The sequence below is a fragment of the Alexandromys fortis genome, unplaced genomic scaffold (genome assembly GCF_014885135.2).
Source record: "Alexandromys fortis isolate MF-2015 unplaced genomic scaffold, M_Fortis_MF-2015_v1.1 scaffold_60, whole genome shotgun sequence".
Lineage (NCBI taxonomy): Eukaryota > Metazoa > Chordata > Mammalia > Rodentia > Cricetidae > Alexandromys > Alexandromys fortis.
In genome coordinates, this window is record NW_026067946.1 from 10113421 (window position 1) to 10132070 (window position 18650).

The following is an 18650-nucleotide window of genomic DNA, read 5'->3' on the forward strand; positions in this document are numbered from 1 at the left end:
AACCTTGTCTCTGGAGTTTTCTTGTGGATGTAGCAGTTGTGATTAGAACTAACTGTTCAGGACATGGTCAGGCTCCCACCACAAACCAGAAATGGCTCAGGCATGCATCCAGCATATTTGACATCAAAGTCTGGGCAATACATTTACCCAGTACTTCAGTGGAGTCCCAGGTCATGATACAGAAAGCTCAGTAGAAGAGCCAAGCATCCACTTTTTAGGTGACCCTCCCAAGCTTAGTGTTCTTGATAGCACTTGGTCTAAAACTCCCTGGATCTGGTCATTGGGATCCAAATGCACTTAAATGTCATTATCGCTGAAGGCTCTTGTGGAGGGGAGCACACTAGCTATGATGGTTTACACTCTAAATAAAAACTTTCATAGAGGGACTGCAGTCTCTAACAAGACTTCTTTCGTTTTTGTGTAAGACAAGACCTCACTGTGTAGCCCTGGCTGACCTGAAACTCGCCAGGTAGACCAGGCTGGTCTTGAACTCACAGAGATTCCCTCTGCCTCTGAGGGTGCTAAAATTAAATGTGTGTACCACTGTGCCCAGCACTAACATGGTTTTCTGTCAAACTTTATAAACAGAGGTGGGCCAATAAAGTGTGATCAGGGTAACTTGAAGGCGTCAAGAAGGGAATAACCCGAAATGAGTCATGTAACATTTTTAACAAGCTCATAACATACAATACAATAAGCCTCCTCATGCTCCCATGTCCCTAAGTAGTGGGGTAGAGTCAATATTAGCACCCACAGGACAGGTGAGGAAATAGGTGTGTGGCGAGAGACTGGGCACTAGGGTAGTTTAGTGACTGATACCAAAACAGCCGTCAAGCTTCCTTTCATTTGTGCAGAGCAGTTTTTACAGAAGTGTGGCTTCTTGGCCTAAAAAAAAATAGAAAATGATCTACTGCCTCATTCTACAAGAAAAGTGGGGTTCTACCATGGATCAGAAAGTCCAATCAAAGGCAAGAAGGAAGACGAAATCTTGAATAAAAGAACCAATTCTATCTCATGATTGTTCTTTTTTAAAAGAAGTGGATTCCATAATGATAGGAAATAATTAAGGTGCCACATTAATTCTCTTTTTAAAAATCGTTGTGTTCGTGTGTATGTATGTGAATGATGTGTTCTATACAGGTGCATATGTGCATAGTATATGTGGAAGTCAAAAGACAGCCTTGTAAAGTTGGTCTCTCCAGCCATCTGAGAAGACTTTACCCACCTTTATCTCTCAGACTCCTCATGCTGACTACTCTGCCCATGAAGATCCTGGCCTGCCTCATAAAACAAATAACAACAAAACCCTTTGTGCATCTTGCTGAAAATCCTATGACATTTGCTGCAGAGTTTGGGGTATGTGGTTCATCCGTGTAATCCTATCGTTGTAGCTGTAAGCCAAAGTACCAGAGACTTATCATCCCAGAAGAAATTACTCTGTTTAGCCAAAGTGAAGCTGGGCAATGCGTAATCGCTGGAACAGAGTGTAAGTGGCGCCGTTTGTGCCAATCTTGCGCACTTTGCTGGCTAGTCTCTAAACTGCCTCTTGTTTATTTTTTAGACAGCCCTTCGGTTGTTCCTACAAACACTCGCATAGGAGGACCTGGTTGCAAAACTTTTTATTTTTCTTCTAGGGAAACTCACCTCGGAAGGCAACTGAAGCCTGCCCTTATGTCTCCCTGTGGGCACTGAGATCTTTTGATCTTGTACACTAAAGCCCTTAACTCTATACCTGAGCAGTCTAAAGGGGTCGGAATGAGAATATTCTTTTCTGGAAGTAGCCTTCATCTCTCCCCATCCATCTAAGCCGGACTGTTCCTAGGATGCTTGCCATTGCCTCTTCCAGGTGGGGGGAAGACAACCAAGGTTTTGGAACAACTGGGCATTGGAAAGGACCTGTAAGGAAATGTGTTTCAAAGAGGCAGGTTTATTTTTTTAGACCTTATTCTGTTCATTGCTTTTTTCCTTGTTTTTCATTCTCCTTCTGGGTTTCCTGGCTTCCTGAAGAATGGCTGTTGGTGTGGTATATATGGTGTTGCCATCTGCTCTCTTCTTCCCCTCTCCTTTGGGTTTATTTCCTTCCCTCTTCCTCTCTTCCTATCTCTCTTCTCACCCATGAAAGTCAGTCATAACACAAATCAGTGTCTCCTCTTCCTCTGGCTCTGAGACAGAGGGTGGTGACTCTGGGATGGGGGCATTTCCAAAGTTATACTGAGAGGCTCTGGAGCTGGGGATGGGGGTGAGGGGGCAAAGGGGCTTGTCTTCAAGCCTTGTTTGCCCAGCTTACTGTGTCTATTGAGTCTCCTGCAGAATGTCACAGACGCTGTCGCAGCCCGGGCAGATGCTTCCTCCTGACCCAGTCTGCATTCAGCTTTGCATACTGTAAGGCATACAGTGCAGGCCAGGAAAGGAGCTTTGTGGGCAAGGTCATTGTAGCTCCAAGTTCTTCCGTCCTCAAATCCAGATCCGTTTGCTCTGCCTCTACCCATTACGAGGGCTAGCACCACAGACTGATTTGCAAACTATGTATTTGTTGTTAGTTGTGCCTCCGTTCAGACTTGGACGGTTTTGCATACAGTGTGTTGTAGAATTTCAACCTGCCACAAGTCAAGGCTTGATGTGTCTTATGATTTACACCACAGGCTTGTTATCACCTTTGCTGTGAGGCCGGACCTCACTATGGAGCTCAGACTTGCTTCAAACTCAAATCCCCCTCATCCTCCTGGGTGATGGGATTATAGACATGCACCATCATGCCTGGTTTATACTTATCGTCCAGTATATTTCAATGAAATATAGTTTATTTTTTTAAAGCAAGCTTTTTAAGTGTATGTATTTTTTAGGTCTTTTTTCATTGGCTGTCATAAGGAACAAGTTCAGGTGTTTTGTTTTTGTTTCTAGTCTCCCTGGCACCCAGAAAGTGTCAAGGAACAGGGCACATGATGCAGTGGAATGAAACAAAATGGATGTGAAAATTTGCTTAGCATCTGGATTTATCTGGAAAAGGCACATTTTCAGCAAAATTTTTAGGTTTCACTTGTAGGTATGAATACCTTAGAACTCCCTAGTTGCCATGGTGATAAACATGTACAGTATAAATAAGCTAGAAATAGGCTTGACTGGGCTAGCCATTGGCTTACTTATGCACCAGGTGTGCGAAGTGCGTCACAAGAAAACTTGGTGGCGGCTTCTCCTGGAAATGATGTGATAATCTTTGTAAATTTTTGGTGAACATAAAATTGCCCCCAAAGAATGTAATTCCTATAATAAGTCAGGTTCGTTAATTTTAAAAATATTGGGTCCATGGGAAACTTTTGCATGATTTGAGGTTCCTCTCAAACTTGCTTCAAACTCAAATCCCCCTCATCCTCCTGGGTGATGGGATTATAGAAATGTGCCACCATGCCTGGTTTATACTTATCTTCCAGTATATTTCAATGAAATATAGTTGAGAGACAGGAGTTGGTAGTGATAGATCCAGTTTCTCTGTCCCAAGAGAGGGGAAATAGGTCAAGACTCCAAAGAGTCCAGATATTTGATCCAGACATTCAGATTTAAGGCATAGGTTCTCTTTATTTCTCACCAGCCCATTGGCCTAGGGAAAGGGATGTTATGGCTTCTGGGCTCCGTTGCTCAGAGTCTACGCCCAGCTCCATGACTCTCATTCTCTGAGCCATCAGCCCCTGGCCCTGCAGGTGTGTCACCGCCTCTGTTCTTGGCTGCCGCACACTGGGAAATAAAGTGTGATTTCTGTGCTCTGGTTGCTGTTAGGAGTCAGTCCCAGGACTGAATGAAAAGTGGCGGGACGGGTGCTGGTGTTGTATAGCCTCTGGTCATCTTTCTCACACACAGAGAAATGCCCTCTCCTCTGGTCGCCCCCCACCTTTTGCCCCAGTGCAGGCTGGCGTAAAATGAGAGCCCATCACACTGCAATGGATTCTGACAGGCTACACTCTGAACCCCCAGGCAAGACCACACTCGCGTGAACTCAGGGAAAGGAGAGTCCTCCCTGTCTAGAACGGTCTCCCAGGAGAGTGATTCCAGGGCTCTGCCCACCTTCTGAGATGTAGCAAGCTTCCCTGTCGGGAAAGGCATTTACAGTAAGTCCGAAACCTTCACACTGAAATGTAAACCCATTATCAGCTGCCACATAGGCTGCTTAGGACTTGGAGTCCACCCAGTGCTCGTCAGCTGGGGTGACTAATTTGTCCTCCCTTCCCCCAATTTTAGCTTTGGTAAGCTTTCCCGGGAGCCCAGGATGAAGCTTGGTGTCGTGTATGTGCTCCCTCTGCGTTGAGGGTATGAGCAGACTCACCGGATGGCTTCACATCCCTAATCCCATGTATCCGTCTCAGCATGAGCTTTGCATGTAAGCCATAATTTCACTAATGCTACCTCATAATCCGCGTCTCAGAACACTTTGTCTCATGGTAACTCTTTGGGCCAGAAAAGACTTCTCCGGAATAGCAGACAAAAGTTCTCCAAATCCCCTCAAGCTGCTGTGTTGAGTCCTCTATCAAGTGATGGACAGTGTGGATCTCTTCAGAGGGAGGCTCGGTTTGAACACTGTGAGCCCTTCTTGAATTGTTGTGACTGCAGTATCTCCTCTCTGCTACCCCAGGACTCTCATTTGCTATCTTTATCGAGGCTGAAAACATCCTATTTCTAAACAGCCTAGAATCATCTAGAATGCTTTCATATTTTCCTGCTCTCAGTAAATCAGCTAAAGCAGCTTTAGGGACCCCTTGCATTTGCATTCTAGTGCTGTGTCTACGAGGAGGTCAGAGTGGGCAGAAAATCAAGGACCTCTTGTGGCATGTTTTATCTGATGGTCAGGCTGAGGTTTGTGAGCTTCAGAAGATACACACAGACTCCCCTCACCACATCCTCTGCTTTATTATTACTATTATTTAAGAACTACGGGAGAATTAAGATTGTAGATGATCCTATGTGACTGGAGGACAGCCAAGCCATTTCCAACGCTGTGTGAAAGACAAGTATCTTGTACGAGGCTCTGTCACCATGCCTTACTCAGGGAAAGTCACAAACAACCCATGCATCTGTGTGTGCGAAGGAATGCCCCCCCCCCCCGGGCTACCACATTGGGCGCTTACTAGGCTGTTTCTTCTCAGGGTGTTGGGGAGTGCCGTCACAGCAGAAGGGCAGAGGTTCAGGAGACCTCCCTGTGTCTTCTGTTGCCTTGCCTGTAGTCAATGAGTTCTGCTACTATGCCTACTATACTCTGTTAACTTCAGAGTTGGCCTGGGAACTCAGAACAAGCTGGGGGGGGGGGGATGATTTTGTAAGAATGCATACTGGCAAGGCTGTAAATGATAAAATGTAAGTAAAGGGAAAGGGAGGCTCCATGCTGCCAGTTAAAATAATGCTGAGCTGTTGCAAGCCTGTCCAAATTGCTATTATGTTGCGGTTTCTAGATACAAAGTAGGAGGACAGGCTGGCTTCGCTGGAGCCGGGAGATGCAGTCCTTACAGGAAAGGGCCTGGAATGCTGTCTAGCCAGACGCCAACCACAGGCTTCTGTGGCTCACTTGCCCTGTGTTGCAGCTCTGGCAGCTTTGTCATTTGGCAAGTGATGGAGAAACACATAGGCCCTGGGCCGACTAGTGTTGGCAGATGGTGGTGGAGGGCGGGGGAGGGGGGGGCCTGCTTCGGTGGGTGTGTGGCTCACCTGCGAGAACAAATGAATTCCAGGTAGAACAGCCCTTGTTTGGTTGTAGCATTTAGGCTGTCTTTACCCACATTACATAGAGCCCCCTTCACTCTCTTCAGGCACCATTGAAGCAAGACCAGTGAAGCTTGCTAGAGGAGTTTTATCTCCCTGGGTATACTGTATAAAGATTACGTATAGGCTTATTTATATTCTCTAGAATGCTTTCTAAACAGGGACAAGAAAACAAAATATGTTCATGAGGGGGGAGGGGAACATGAAAAAGCTACCTGAACGCCACACGGAGATAACCTGGGAATGTGGCTTACATTTCAGGACCTTTTATCCCAGAAATACAAGTAGATATTTTAAGCAAAAAGTGTTCTTCATTAAACATATTATTTCACATAAACTACATTAAGTATATTTGTTCATAGAAAGAACCTGCCAGCTATGTGCAGCAGATGTGATCTGTAGGTAGTGTAGGTAAGGAGAATGCATGTTCTTTCCTTTGAATTTTAATTTTTTTCTTTATTTATTGAATAAATATTATCCTCCTCGTCCACTGGATATTTTCCAGATTCCCAATATTTCTGTCACCACAGAACCCTCATGGCAAAATCACTCACCCAAAACAGAAACGAGACCAAATTCATGATGTTAGGTACTATCGAGTTATGGTAAAAAATAAATAAATAATAAAAGAATAGAAAATTGTGTGACAGAGAGAAAACTCATCCCTGGTGGTCAGAGGTGGATAAGTGGGGATAAAAGAATCAAGGGAATGTATTAATCCTATAGAAAATAGTAACCTCCAAGTTATGGGGTTTATGTGTTCCTACTCTAGAGCAGGAGTGTGTCGGTGTGCGCGCACACATGGGCATGTGTCTGTCTGTCTGTCTGTCTGTCTGTCTGTCTGTTTGGCAGGCTGGTGCCCCGTGCCTGTCCCACTGTCATCTGTGCCGCTCATCCCTTTTGTCTCTACTATCACCAACAGACGTCCGTGTCCTAGATTACAATACAGTCGCCGTTTCCTTTTTTCCGCTGTTGAGACACTGTCCGTGAAGCTCATTTTGAGGTTACTGAGTATGTTTTGAGCATCCCTCCCCCTCTGAAAGACGGGGGGGGGAGTGCGCAGGAAGTGGGGTGTGGACTGGGCGTGGTAGGGTGACTCCTCTTCTCAGGTTCTGAAGGATTATTGTGCTTTGCTGTGCCTTCCTGCCTACCCGCTGGCCCAGTCTCGACAGGGGCTGTTCACTGAATCCCACGTGTTGAAAGGTGAAGTCTAGATTACTGGGACTGGTGTGAGCTCGGCAGCTGTGTGGAGACTCACTTTGATTGCTTAATCGGGGGTTGTGTAAACTGAGAGACAGCAGAGTGACCTTCCAAGTTCAATTTTATCTTGACACCTCTTAGGGTTTTTTTTTTTTTTTTGAAAAAGTCAGTCATGTGACCATGATGACTTTAGTGGTCACAGCAATGCTGCTAACTCATTGGCAGCTAGTTTTGTGGTCAAGAATCTCACCTGCAGCATTTTGTTCAACCCTCAGAGCTCTGTATGCATGAACATTGTACCCATTTTACAGGTGAGTAAAGTGGGGCTTCAAAAAGTAAAAGGTTTTACAAGGATGGGGCTTTTGTGTGACCTCATCTGTTCTTCTGCTTTTCACATCATCTGTCCATACTCTGCTCTTCCCAGTCTTCTTCCTGTTGCGAGGTCAAGGTGACCTCGGTGAGCTGATACTGACTAGGTGAGGGTCATTTGAAAGGAGAGAAGACTTGAACCCCAAGCCTCTCCCGTCTTCTATCTGCTTGCTGTCACTGAGGCTGTCGGCACGGCTACTTCGAGACAGGAGTTGAAAGTCTGTCTCCTCTCCCCTGGCCAACAGCTTTGGATTAGCTGTACCAGAGAGCTGGGAAGTGGCCTATCAGTCAGCATGCCTGGGGGAGGTGAAGCCAGCCAGGGCTTGCCTGTGCCCTGACTGGAATAGAAGCGTGTCCTGGCAGCAAGTCCTTGACAAGTATTTTATTTAAATGAAATAATGCACGGTAAGAGATCTTTAAGAAGCTGGGAATACATTTGCAATAATTGTCCTGAATCTTCGAGGAGTCACCACTGTAGCTGTGCCTGCGCTTTGAAAGTCTGGGAGCATACACCTTGAGCTGCACATGAAGCACACACAAACCCTGAGCTGCATGCAAAGCCCCGTGTGTGTGTGTGTGTGTGTGTGTGTGTGTGTGTGTGTGTGTGTGTACGTGTGCAGATGTGCAAATACATGCTCTCCAGATCTTCACCTGCTTTTCCCAAGAAAAGGCATTGTTCTCCTTCCACACAACACCAGGGTCCTTCCGAGTGCTTTAGCCATCACTGTAAACCTACATTGGCCCATTCGGATCTGTGGCGTTTATTGACTGTTGCACCATTAAAAGTACTTGGTTTTCTCTAGAATGGGGAATTCAATACCTGCTAAATTGGATCGATATAAAAATTTATGAACAATGTAGTCCTTGTTGAGAAACTTGTTACTCACATCCGTGTGATTCTCTGCGGGGGTTTCTGCCCCAGGGATCACATCCGTATTTAGTGTGTGCTGAAATATTCATGTTCCCTGATTAGCTGGGCTTAATTGCTGGATCCTCGTCCCATCCATGATGTGTCATTAGGGCGCAGCCACCTTGAAATGTTAGCAGGGACAGCCAGTCTATTGCGGTATCTTTATTCTGTATGAATGTGTTTCCAAAACTCTTTGTACATCACTTAATTTTGTGTTGTCATGAAAATTAAACAAGTCAAAATTTGTGTAGTGGAAAACATTGTTGCTAATATTTAATAGTTCTAGTTAGAGTATTACATAGTACATTTAAAGAATATATATATTCCACTGTTCAGATTTTTTTTATATTTCAATATCCAATGGTGAAAATAATCATTATTCTCAGGAAGTATTTAAGAAGCACAACTGTTTGTAAGGATGTGGTTTTACAGGGATCTGGGGACACTGGTATGGATGCCTGCCTTCACAGGTGATACCCGGACCTTGGACTGGTGACTTGGCACCAGCAGCTGTGTAATATACCCTTACCTAATGGTGTCCTGGTGCTTCCATGATGAAGGGGCTTTCTGAGAACTGAATTTCAGCTGCGGTCCTGAAAGTAACTCGGAGGCCATTGGCCTGTCAGGGGAATTGGCAGAAAAATTGAAAAGAGAAAAGGCTACTGCGTTCAGAGTTGACCCAGGGCAGCAGAAAGTGATGTGCATGCAGTGTGCAATCTTGTAGATGATGCTTAATGAGTTTTAAGTTTCAAGACTGAACAGCCTTTCTCAGACTCCGACCCAGCAGGTGCCCCTAGCTGGAATCCTAGCAGCAAATAGGAAGCCACCGAATGGGCCTGATTGTATCCATCTGGCAGACAGCGCTGCCCTTGTGCCAGGGATTTTGTTCTTTGTGTGTCTGAATCAGAGCTCCTGCTGCGTGGAGGGTCTAGGAGGGGTAGCGGAATGAGGCTGCTTTCAAGCGCACTTTGTCCCTGCCCCTTGCAAGGACAGCTGGGACATATGCGATCATTCACTACCCACAGAGATAGGACATACAAAGTGATGTGCTGCCAGGTTAAAGCCTGGAGGAGTCTTAGAGACATGGCACTATAAACCCATCCTCAAGGCCTTAGAACAAGAGTATTAGAAGGCAGGGAGAGGTGCAGATCCACAATCAGCTAAGTGTTCCATCAGCACCACGGAAAGGCTCACCTTTCCCTCCCTGCTCCTGCCTGAGGGTACCACAGATCTTGGCACTACACCACCAGTACAGATACTTCTTCTCTACCCAACCACATGCATGTACAAGAACATTCATGTTTAGGTGTCCCAAAGGCAAGAGAGCAATGACACACCAAGTCTGGAGCTTCCATGAGGCACACAGTGGAGCAGACATGAAGCTAGGGTTCCTTAGCTATATGCCCTTGGGCCGTTTTCCTACCCAGCCTCCCACACTTCAATTTCCTCAGTGTCTGAAGAAGGGATAATGCCTGCCACTGAGCATCACCATGTGGGGATTAAATGAGATGCTGTGTGTGTTTGGTGGAATACGATGAAGCATGGAAAGAGAACATTCTGCCAACAGTGTGTGTTCAGCCAATGTTGCACATGTCTCTACCCTTGAATGAAGAGGTCACTGTGTGAAAGAAAGAGTTGGCATTATCTATCATCTTCCATAAAATGTAAGACCAAAGTGTGTCATTATATGGACGACTGGGCAGAATGAGGACAGTATAGAAATTTGAATATGGAAGTTTTCCTGTCCCAACCAACTACTCCCAAATAACTGACACAGAGACTTAATATAAATTATAAATGCTTGGCCAATAGCTCAGGTTTATTACTAAGTAGCTCTTACATTTTAAGTTAACCCATTTTCTTTATCTATGCTCTGCCATGTGACAGTACCTTTATTAGCATCCTTTCCTGCTCTCTCTATGTCAGCTGGCGACTCCAGATTCTGCCCTTTTTCCTCCCAGCATTCGCCTAGTCTGTCTCTCCTGCCTAACCCTGTTCTATCCAGCTATTGGCCAGTCAGCTTCTTTATTAAACCAATCACAGTAACATATATAGTCACACATTGTAAAGGAATAGTCCACAGCAGAGATTCCCTTATCCCACAGTAGAACAGAAGCAGAGGCATCCTGGGAATGAATGACGCGGCTTACACAAACACCTCCTGAGACAAACAGGCACAGGAGGAAGGACAGCATCCTCAAAGTGCACCCTGGATGAGGTCACCCACACAGGGCAGGAAGACCAGCACAGCTTATGGTAGGGAGTGCCTAGTGGTACCCATACTGAAAAGAGATGCTTCACATGACACAGTCCTCCATTTCTGCCATGTTGCTGGAGCCTTTGATCCTTCGATGACTGGGCTGTTCAAAGGCCTATGTCCCAGGAGGATGAGCCAAGTGACAGAGGTAGAGTTTAACAGCCTAGACACAAGCACTGGATGATGATGATGGTGATGGTGATGGTGATGGTGATGGTGATGGTGATGATGATGGTCATATTGTGTTGTATCAGAAAATACCTGCTTAGCTCAACAGAGCAGGCTTTAGTTTGCCCCTTATTGTTAGTAAAAGCAGATTGGAGGCAAGTGCCTCCAGAGGCTACTCATCGCCTTGTAGGGCTGATGGATTCCAAGGGCTTTTAAAAGAGCATGACGCCCTTTGTCTCCTGCCGATAATGTACGGGGCTGCTTATCTGCTCAGTATGGAAAAACTTCCAGGAAAGTCGATCTGCTCGGTCCTCACTTGTGTCCTGGAGCTGGACACCTTAGCTGACTCGTCCTAAAGACTATTTCCACAGTTCAGTTTTACTCAAGGAACAGATTGTCCCAAAGTAACAACTGCATAGCTTGACAATTCCCTTGTTGCCAAATGTCCAGATGGTATAGCTGCATTTAGGTGCCCACAGCACAGAGTGAAGCTAGCTGGCCAACAACCTAGAGAATTTGGGACTTTTCCTCCTAGAGACATGAGAATGTATGCATTTGTCACCTGTGTGTTCTAAATCCGAATGTATATAGACAGTGACAAGGTTCCACGCCAGCTTCACAGACAGGACTATTGAGATGGCCCAGAAGGTAAAAGCACTTGTGACACAAACCTGGAAACACAAGTTCAATGCCCAGAACCCACAGTGGATAGAGAAGACGAATCCTTAGTGTTCTCTTCTGTCTGACCTTTGCACCCATGTGGGCCACCACGTGTGCTCACCCTAACTCATACAGGCCCAAATAATAAAATGATGATGACAAGATAATAATAATCAATTAAGTAAAAATGTTTAAAAATTAACAGATCTAAGAGACAACATTCAAAGCCTTGGGACTCGGTGGAATTCAGGACTAGGCTGCCTGTGCCAGCATTGAGCACGTAGAAGTTTCTCTTTCCCTGCTAACTTTAAACTTGACAGGCAAACAGGCATGCATGCACATGTGTTAAGATCTCCCCATGACTGTGGGGGGCAGGCAGGGGACTGCCTGTTGGCAGTGCTGCCTTCTGTGCTTTTGTTGAGAAATGGTCAACAGTGAACTCTTTTTATTCTGTCTTCTTTCCATCAAAAGGGCCAGAGGACCGAGACAATAAAGAAACAGCCTGTTTCAGTTATTATTCTCTTTCCGGGCTTTTTATTGTCTTCTTAATACAAAAATAACTCCCTTTAAAAATATTCACTGAATTAAAAATACTGAAAACAATTTCGAGCCACCCAGAGCCCGCTGGGTGTCCATTAGAATGCTTTTCCAATTTATTGTTCGAGTTGCATTTCATTTCTCTCATCATCATGCATGTAAACTTCTTTTAAGCAAAGTTTTTATCCATGAAAAACTCATGCAGATTACTGTCATGCAGTCTAGGGTACGGCAGTATGCTGAGCCATGCTTTGCGGTGCCAGGAGCTCTGTGGAGCCTTTAGAAAGTGATTCAGGCACAGCTGAGCACTGTGGTCCTTGCCTCGCTCTCAGACATCCCGTCCTCATGGCACACCAGTGTCCATGGGGTCACAGAGCTAATATCCATCACAGATGTTCATTAACTTAGAACATCTTAGTTCTAAGATCTATGTGTTTGTTAACTTAGCACATTGATCTTAGCATGTTGAACACATTCTTATGTACCCGCCTTTTCATATTTGTCTGTAGAAACCAGTTTCAAATTCAGGAGACTCTTTGGGACCTATCTGCCCCTCTTCATTGGGAAGCATCTTCCATCTGGAGAAGCACAGAGCTGCACTGTGCACATGCTATGGTCCAGCAGTTTCGCCCACAGTGTGATCCTATTATGGACCCTTCTGGTGTAGCTGTGGTGGAAGTAGCTACTCTGTCTCCCCCTATGGCATAGTTTGTGATGTTGGGTCTGCAATATTCTATGCCAGCTTTGCCCTTCCATCCTTCCACTGCAGACAACCCAAGATGTAAGCCCCAGTAAGCTAGGTAGAAGCTGACCAGGCTCTCGGAATTGACCCTTGTGTCTGTACCTGGGTCTTTTTAAGCGCGTGTCAGGTCCTGGTGTGTTTCATGATCCTCACCAGGCATTAGGTGGTGTATGTTCTCCTAGGACCAACCGATCAGGAGGCATGCCAGTGCCAATGCTGTGGAGTTAAGGTAACAGCCCCAGCCATGGAAAGGACTGAACCTTTCTCTTCACCAAACTGTAAACAAAACAAATCTCAGAAAGATTGTACAGCGGGAGCACAGTGGTATTTGTACTGAGAAAGCGTCACATAAACCTTGTATCTCAACAGCAGAGTGACCTTTTCTGAGGGGCCCTAGCCCTACTCCAGACGCAAATACCACCAGATTGCTTGGCATTTCCTTTTTAAATTTCAAGCGTTCCTGGTTTCAAATCAGCGATTGATCTGTTGGTTTGTAGCCTGAGTACAATTAAGTTAGTCACACTGCTGTTGGAGTCTAAGGAACCCAAGTGCTTTGAAGCCACTGCCCACCTCCAACACATCAAGCAGGGGTCAGGGAGAGTGGTCTCCCAGCACTAAAACGCTAGTGATCGTGTGCTTTGAATTGTGCACTGCCGTGCCAGGCCGTCCTCCAGGAACACATCTGTTTCGGTCTCAGCTCACATTAAGTCCTCCGGGAGGCTACAGAGCAGCTATGTGAGAGAGCATCTGTTATGATTCCATTTCTAGGGTGCAGCACACTGCAGGGTGCAGGGGTGAGCAGCCTGAGTTACCTACTAGGCTGCAATAGGAAGGCAGATATCCGCAGTTCCTGGGCAGGCAAAGGCTCCCGAGGTGGGTGTAGAGCGGGTGTGGTGAATGTGTTTTGTAGTCTTCATATCTCTGGCCTCGAGAGTCACAGAAGCCCCTACTGGGGCAGGAGCCTATGTAGCCAAATTCTGTATTCAGAATGCAAAGTTGTTGAGATTCTGGTCATAATGCTTAGCTCTCCACTATTAAAATCTACTGAGGAACTTTCTTTCCAGCTTCTATTAGCCTGAGCAAGATGGCTGGGGAATGGTGTCTGGGTGGATGGACGTTCGCTCTTTGGAGCACAGTGTAGCATCAGGATTCTGATTGTGTTTCTCAGTCTGTTAGTTTAGAAAGAATCTACCCAGTCAATCAAGGCTATCTGGCAGGAGATGGGGAAGGGGTTAATAGCAAGAAAATTAACAACTGGAAGAAGAGCCCACTCATAAAACCAGCTGTTCCTTTCTTTGTGCTGAGCGATGGGAAGTCAAGCTGCCTACATGCCAAGCAAGTGCTCCACCACTGAGCTATATCCTCCCCCAGTTGTAGTCTGTCCCTCCCCACCCCCAGCTCTTCTCTGTGTCTACTGTGTCCTTCCTTCCTTCTTTCCTTCCTTCCTTCCTTCCTTCCTTCCTTCCTTCCTTCCTTCCTTCCTTCCTCTCTTTTTTTCTTCCTACCCCTCTCTTTCTCTTATCCTTTTTTGAGGGGGCGGAGGGGCACTTTGTTTTGTTTTGTTCCAGACAGGATTTCCTAAGGAGTCCAGGCTGGCTTCCAACTTCAGGTCCTCCTGCTTCAGCCTTCTGCTCAGGCTGCAGTCCTTGTGCTTTAGAGTCAGGCGGCCCCTTCATGCTGTCGCTACCACACTTACTCAGGAAAAGCCTTTCGAATAAAGAGCTGTGCTCTCTACCCTGAACTCACCATCTAATTGCGGGTCTACCCCACACAGGAATGACTATCCCCGCTGTATCTACAGTGACTATATAACCAGCTCACCTAAGACCCTGACTTATGTGTGTTGTTCTTGAGATTGATGCACTCCCATTTTTAGATGAGTCCCCTTTAGGGTAATAGTTTTTTTTTCCTACATAGCTATGCTAATTGGAGGAAGGGAAGGAAACGAGCTTGTCTAACCATGGGTTCTTTCCTTCTGCCACCACAGCTCCACTTGGCAGCCCTGGCATCACTCAAGGGAGACATAGTAGAGCTGAATAAACGTCTGCAGCAAACAGAGCGGGAACGAGATCTGCTGGAAAAGAAGTTGGCCAAGGCGCAGGTAAGGGACCTGGATGAGTGTGTGTTTGTCTAACTTCATTGTTTAACAGTGTGTGTGTGTGTGTGTGTGTGTAAATTTCAACAAAACATATATGAATTTAGTGAGCACAGGTTCTAGGTGGGCTGCTAAAAACAAAAGAAAAACAAACCCCAGTATAGACTAGGTGTCTTAAACAGCTAACATATCTCTGTGTTATGGGTGCTGGACATCATGGCACCTGGCAGTGTGATTCGTAGTGAGGCTAGATCCCCCACTAGATCCCCAGATGGTGGAGACAATGAAGCTATCTCTTATTTCTCTGTATATCAGGGCACTAATCCTGTGCTTGAGGGCTACACCCTCTTAATCATTTCCCCTAAGCCCCACCTCCTCCTATGGTCACATTGGAAGCCTAGTAGAATTCAGCACTTGAGGGTTGAACACAAGTGGTGTTGGTTATTTTTGCTCTTACTCTCTTGCCTTTTGGGGAAGGGGCACTACCCAGATCCCAAATAAATCACACATGGAGGCTTATTCTTAGTTAGGAATGCCTGGCCTTAACTTGGCTTGTTTCTAGTCAGTTTTTCTTTCTTTCTTTCTTTTTTTTTTTTTTTTTTTTTTNCTGCCTCTGCCTCCCAAGTGCTGGGATTAAAGGCGTGCGCCACCATCGCCCAGCTAGTCAGTTTTTCTTTCCTTTTCTTTTTTTTTTTTAAATATTTATTTATTTATTTGTTATGTATACAATAGCCTATCTGTGTGTATGCCTGCAGGCCAGAAGAGGGCACCAGACCTCATTACAGATGGTTGTGAGCCACCATGTGGTTGCTGGGAATTGAACTCAGGACCTTTGGAAGAGCAGGCAAGGCTCTTAACCACTGAGCCATCTCTCCAGCCCTAGTCAGTTTTTCTTAACTTAAATTATCCCAACTACCTTTTGCCTCTGGATTTTTTTTTCCTTGTCTTACTTCTGTCTGTCTTTTACTCTTACTCCATGGCTGGCTGGGTGGTTGGCCCCTGACATCCTCCTCCCCTTGTTTTCTCATTGTGCCTTCTTCCTCCTCATTTCTCCTCTTTATCCTTTCCACCTGCCAGCCCCACCAATTCTTTGCTCCTGCCTCGCTATTGGCCATTCAGCTCTTTCTTAGGACCCTCAGGTGTCTTAGACAGGCAAAGAATTTCAGCTTCACAGAGTCAAGCAAAGCAATATAAACAAAAGTACCACACCTTAAAATAATATTCACCGACACACAAAAGCACTTCATAGCATCCTTACCCCCACTGCACACACAAGTCAGGAAACAGTCTGCCGGCCACTCAACACCTCCTTCTGTCCCTCTCTAATCACTCCGCTCCCCTAACTGTGAACCTCACCTCTGTAATGAATTTTCTACTAAAATTAATTTCTGCTACTTTAAAGTGTATCACTCACACTTGCATCCAGAGATGGAAGGGTTTAATCTTTAAAAAAATAAAAGTAAAAATAAAAATCATTTTGTTCTAATGAATTCATATGAAATCAGGATACAATTGGTATAAGGCAGCCATTCAAACTCCATCCCAGACTCCAGTGAAATTCTATCTAGCTAAGTTGGCCCTTTTAAAACCTAAGATTTTACTCCTCCAATATTAATTATGCTTTTATTCACTTATCCAGTACATGAAAAATCTACATGGGGCTGAAACTAGAAAGCAATCCCTTTATATCTTTCCTCATGATTGATGTGCCTTTTGCCTGCATTTGTCCTTCCTTACCGCATTATATTACCCTCTGTTCTGTTTCCTTTCTGAATGTCCACACACGCGCACACACGCACACCCCTGCTTACCTATATTCCTGTGTTCTAGGCTAGGCTCTGCATTTGAGGGACAACATGTGGATTTTTTTTCTACATTTGGGTGAGCTTGGTTAATATAATTTTCAATTCATCCATTTTCCTACGAATTTCATTTTTTCCTTACATCCGAATACTATCATGTTTTGTCGGGTTTAATATCACTCATTTACAAAGTAGGCATTCCCTTTAAATACTTAGGCTAGAAAGCCTTATTCTACATGCCTTGTTTGCTTTTTAATAATGATTTTTTTTAAGCGTGGGCATTGCGCTTGGCTAACCACACCTGTTTGTGATGCACCACTCACGGTATAGTTCAACCCATGCTGCCTCTCCTGCCATCCAGAGTTGAGGTCCGATTCCTATCCATCACCCTTGGCGAAGCTGTGAAATCTATCCTTTCACCAGCAAACATGCAGTGTCCTGCCCCCTTGCTGATCTTTCTTAGATGTTAGCAACTGTTGATATGTAATATCTAGGCCAGTGGTTCTCAACCTTTCTAATACTATGACCTTTTAGCACAGTTCTTCATGTAGTGGTGACCTCCCAACCGTAAAATTATTTTTGCAGCTACTTCAAAACTGTAATTTCGCTAGTTATGAATCCTCATATAAATAATCTGATATGCAGAATACCTGACATGCAACCCCTATGAAAAGGTTATTCAATCCTGCAAAGGGGTCATGACCCACAGGTTGACAATCACCAGCCTAGGTGTATTACTTCATTAGTACTTGAAATGTGTGACAATCTAGTTCAATTATCCCAAGGTTACTGCTGGGGGTGCTTTTACTGGGAAATTTCCCACCTGCTGTTTGTTCAAACATGGTGCACCTCAAAGGGCAAACATAAAACAAGCCTCCTGAACCCTGTCATTTGTTTAACCTTTGTCAGGAGGACACATTGATTTCATCGTGATGCTCTGAAAATGCTCTCTTGTTTTTTAATATTGTTGGGAATTTGTGCATTTGAATATATTTGAATTTCAATCTGCTGTAATTACTTTCCTTATGAAAACTCCAGCGGCACTATTTTTAGCCAGGTAGAGCCCCAGGTTCCTATATGATTCTTATGCATGTACTGAATAGCCAGGCCACACAGCCAGAGTACATTTAATGTCCCCAAAACAAGAAGTGGCCCTTCTCAAAGCAGTCACAGTTTTTCCAAGCAGACAGTATTTCCAGACCATTGTCTGGGAAGTTGGGACGCTTGATGCTTTTCGGTTGCTCATTGTATTGTGCCTCTTTTGTGGGTAGAATCGGGAAACTATTTTTATTAACCAATGTGCATATGTGTGTATTTAGTGGCCCTTGTATTTGTCCCTCCATTGCAAATTCAGACTGTGCCAGGTGCTTGCTTGAGCCCTGTTTTAAAATCCCACTTGATTCACCTATGGGGATGTTAGAATATTCCATAACCATTCATCTGCTTTATTCCCCACTACATACAAACAGTCCCGGAATAGTGATCTGTAACGGCGTAGTCGAATGCAGACAGATTGTCAAAATATAGACAGCTTTAATGGAGGAATAGACTTACAGAACCACCGTTCCCGCAGAGACCAGGAAAGCAGAAGCAAGCGCTGGGAGCAGGCTAGCCAAATTTATAGGAAAACTTTAGCCTGAGGCAAACACGCCCCCTAAGGGGTGGGACTTATCCCTACAGTGATCCCACTATAGCTAACAATTATTGAGAAATTCTTCAAATACTTTCTCTTTAAGTCATTTAGGCATAGTAGTGTCTTCCAATTTATAGTTATATCCCTCTGAGCAGACTCATGGAAATAATCCCCCACCCCACCCCCAAAGTTCTTGAGTGCCGATAACAGTGTGTCTGTACCTGTCCTTCTGGGAGTCAGCTTGCTGGGCTCAAGGCCCATAGCTCATCTGTTCCTCCTTGAAGTTGCTGATGTCTTGCTGTCTCAGGCACAGGAAGCTGCTGTGGCATGTGACGATGACACAGCTTCCTCGTGTTCTCTAAGTTCTTTATCTAGATGAGTGATTCTCAATCTGGGGGTTGTGATTCCCCCACCCCTGAAGGTCACATATCAGATATCCTGCATATCATATATTTACATCGTCATGGTATCAAAATTACAGTTATGAAGTAGCAACAAAAATAGTTTTGTGGTCGGGGGTCCCACAACATGAGGA

General features: G+C 45.0%; 1 protein-coding gene across 7 annotated transcripts in view; it reads left to right on the forward strand.

Moving 5' to 3' along the window:
- The window catches only part of Mcc (MCC regulator of WNT signaling pathway), a 379948-nt gene that overhangs the window by 268737 nt on the left and 92561 nt on the right, over positions 1–18650 (forward strand). For 6 of the 7 annotated variants that reach the window (XM_050149262.1, XM_050149263.1, XM_050149268.1 and 3 more), the window contains one exon: positions 14573–14686. In XM_050149262.1, coding sequence (XP_050005219.1) covers positions 14573–14686 — 114 coding nt within the window. Of the gene's footprint in view, positions 1–1238; positions 1357–14572; positions 14687–18650 lie in introns of those variants that run through there. The other variant, XM_050149266.1, reaches the window with a different exon arrangement.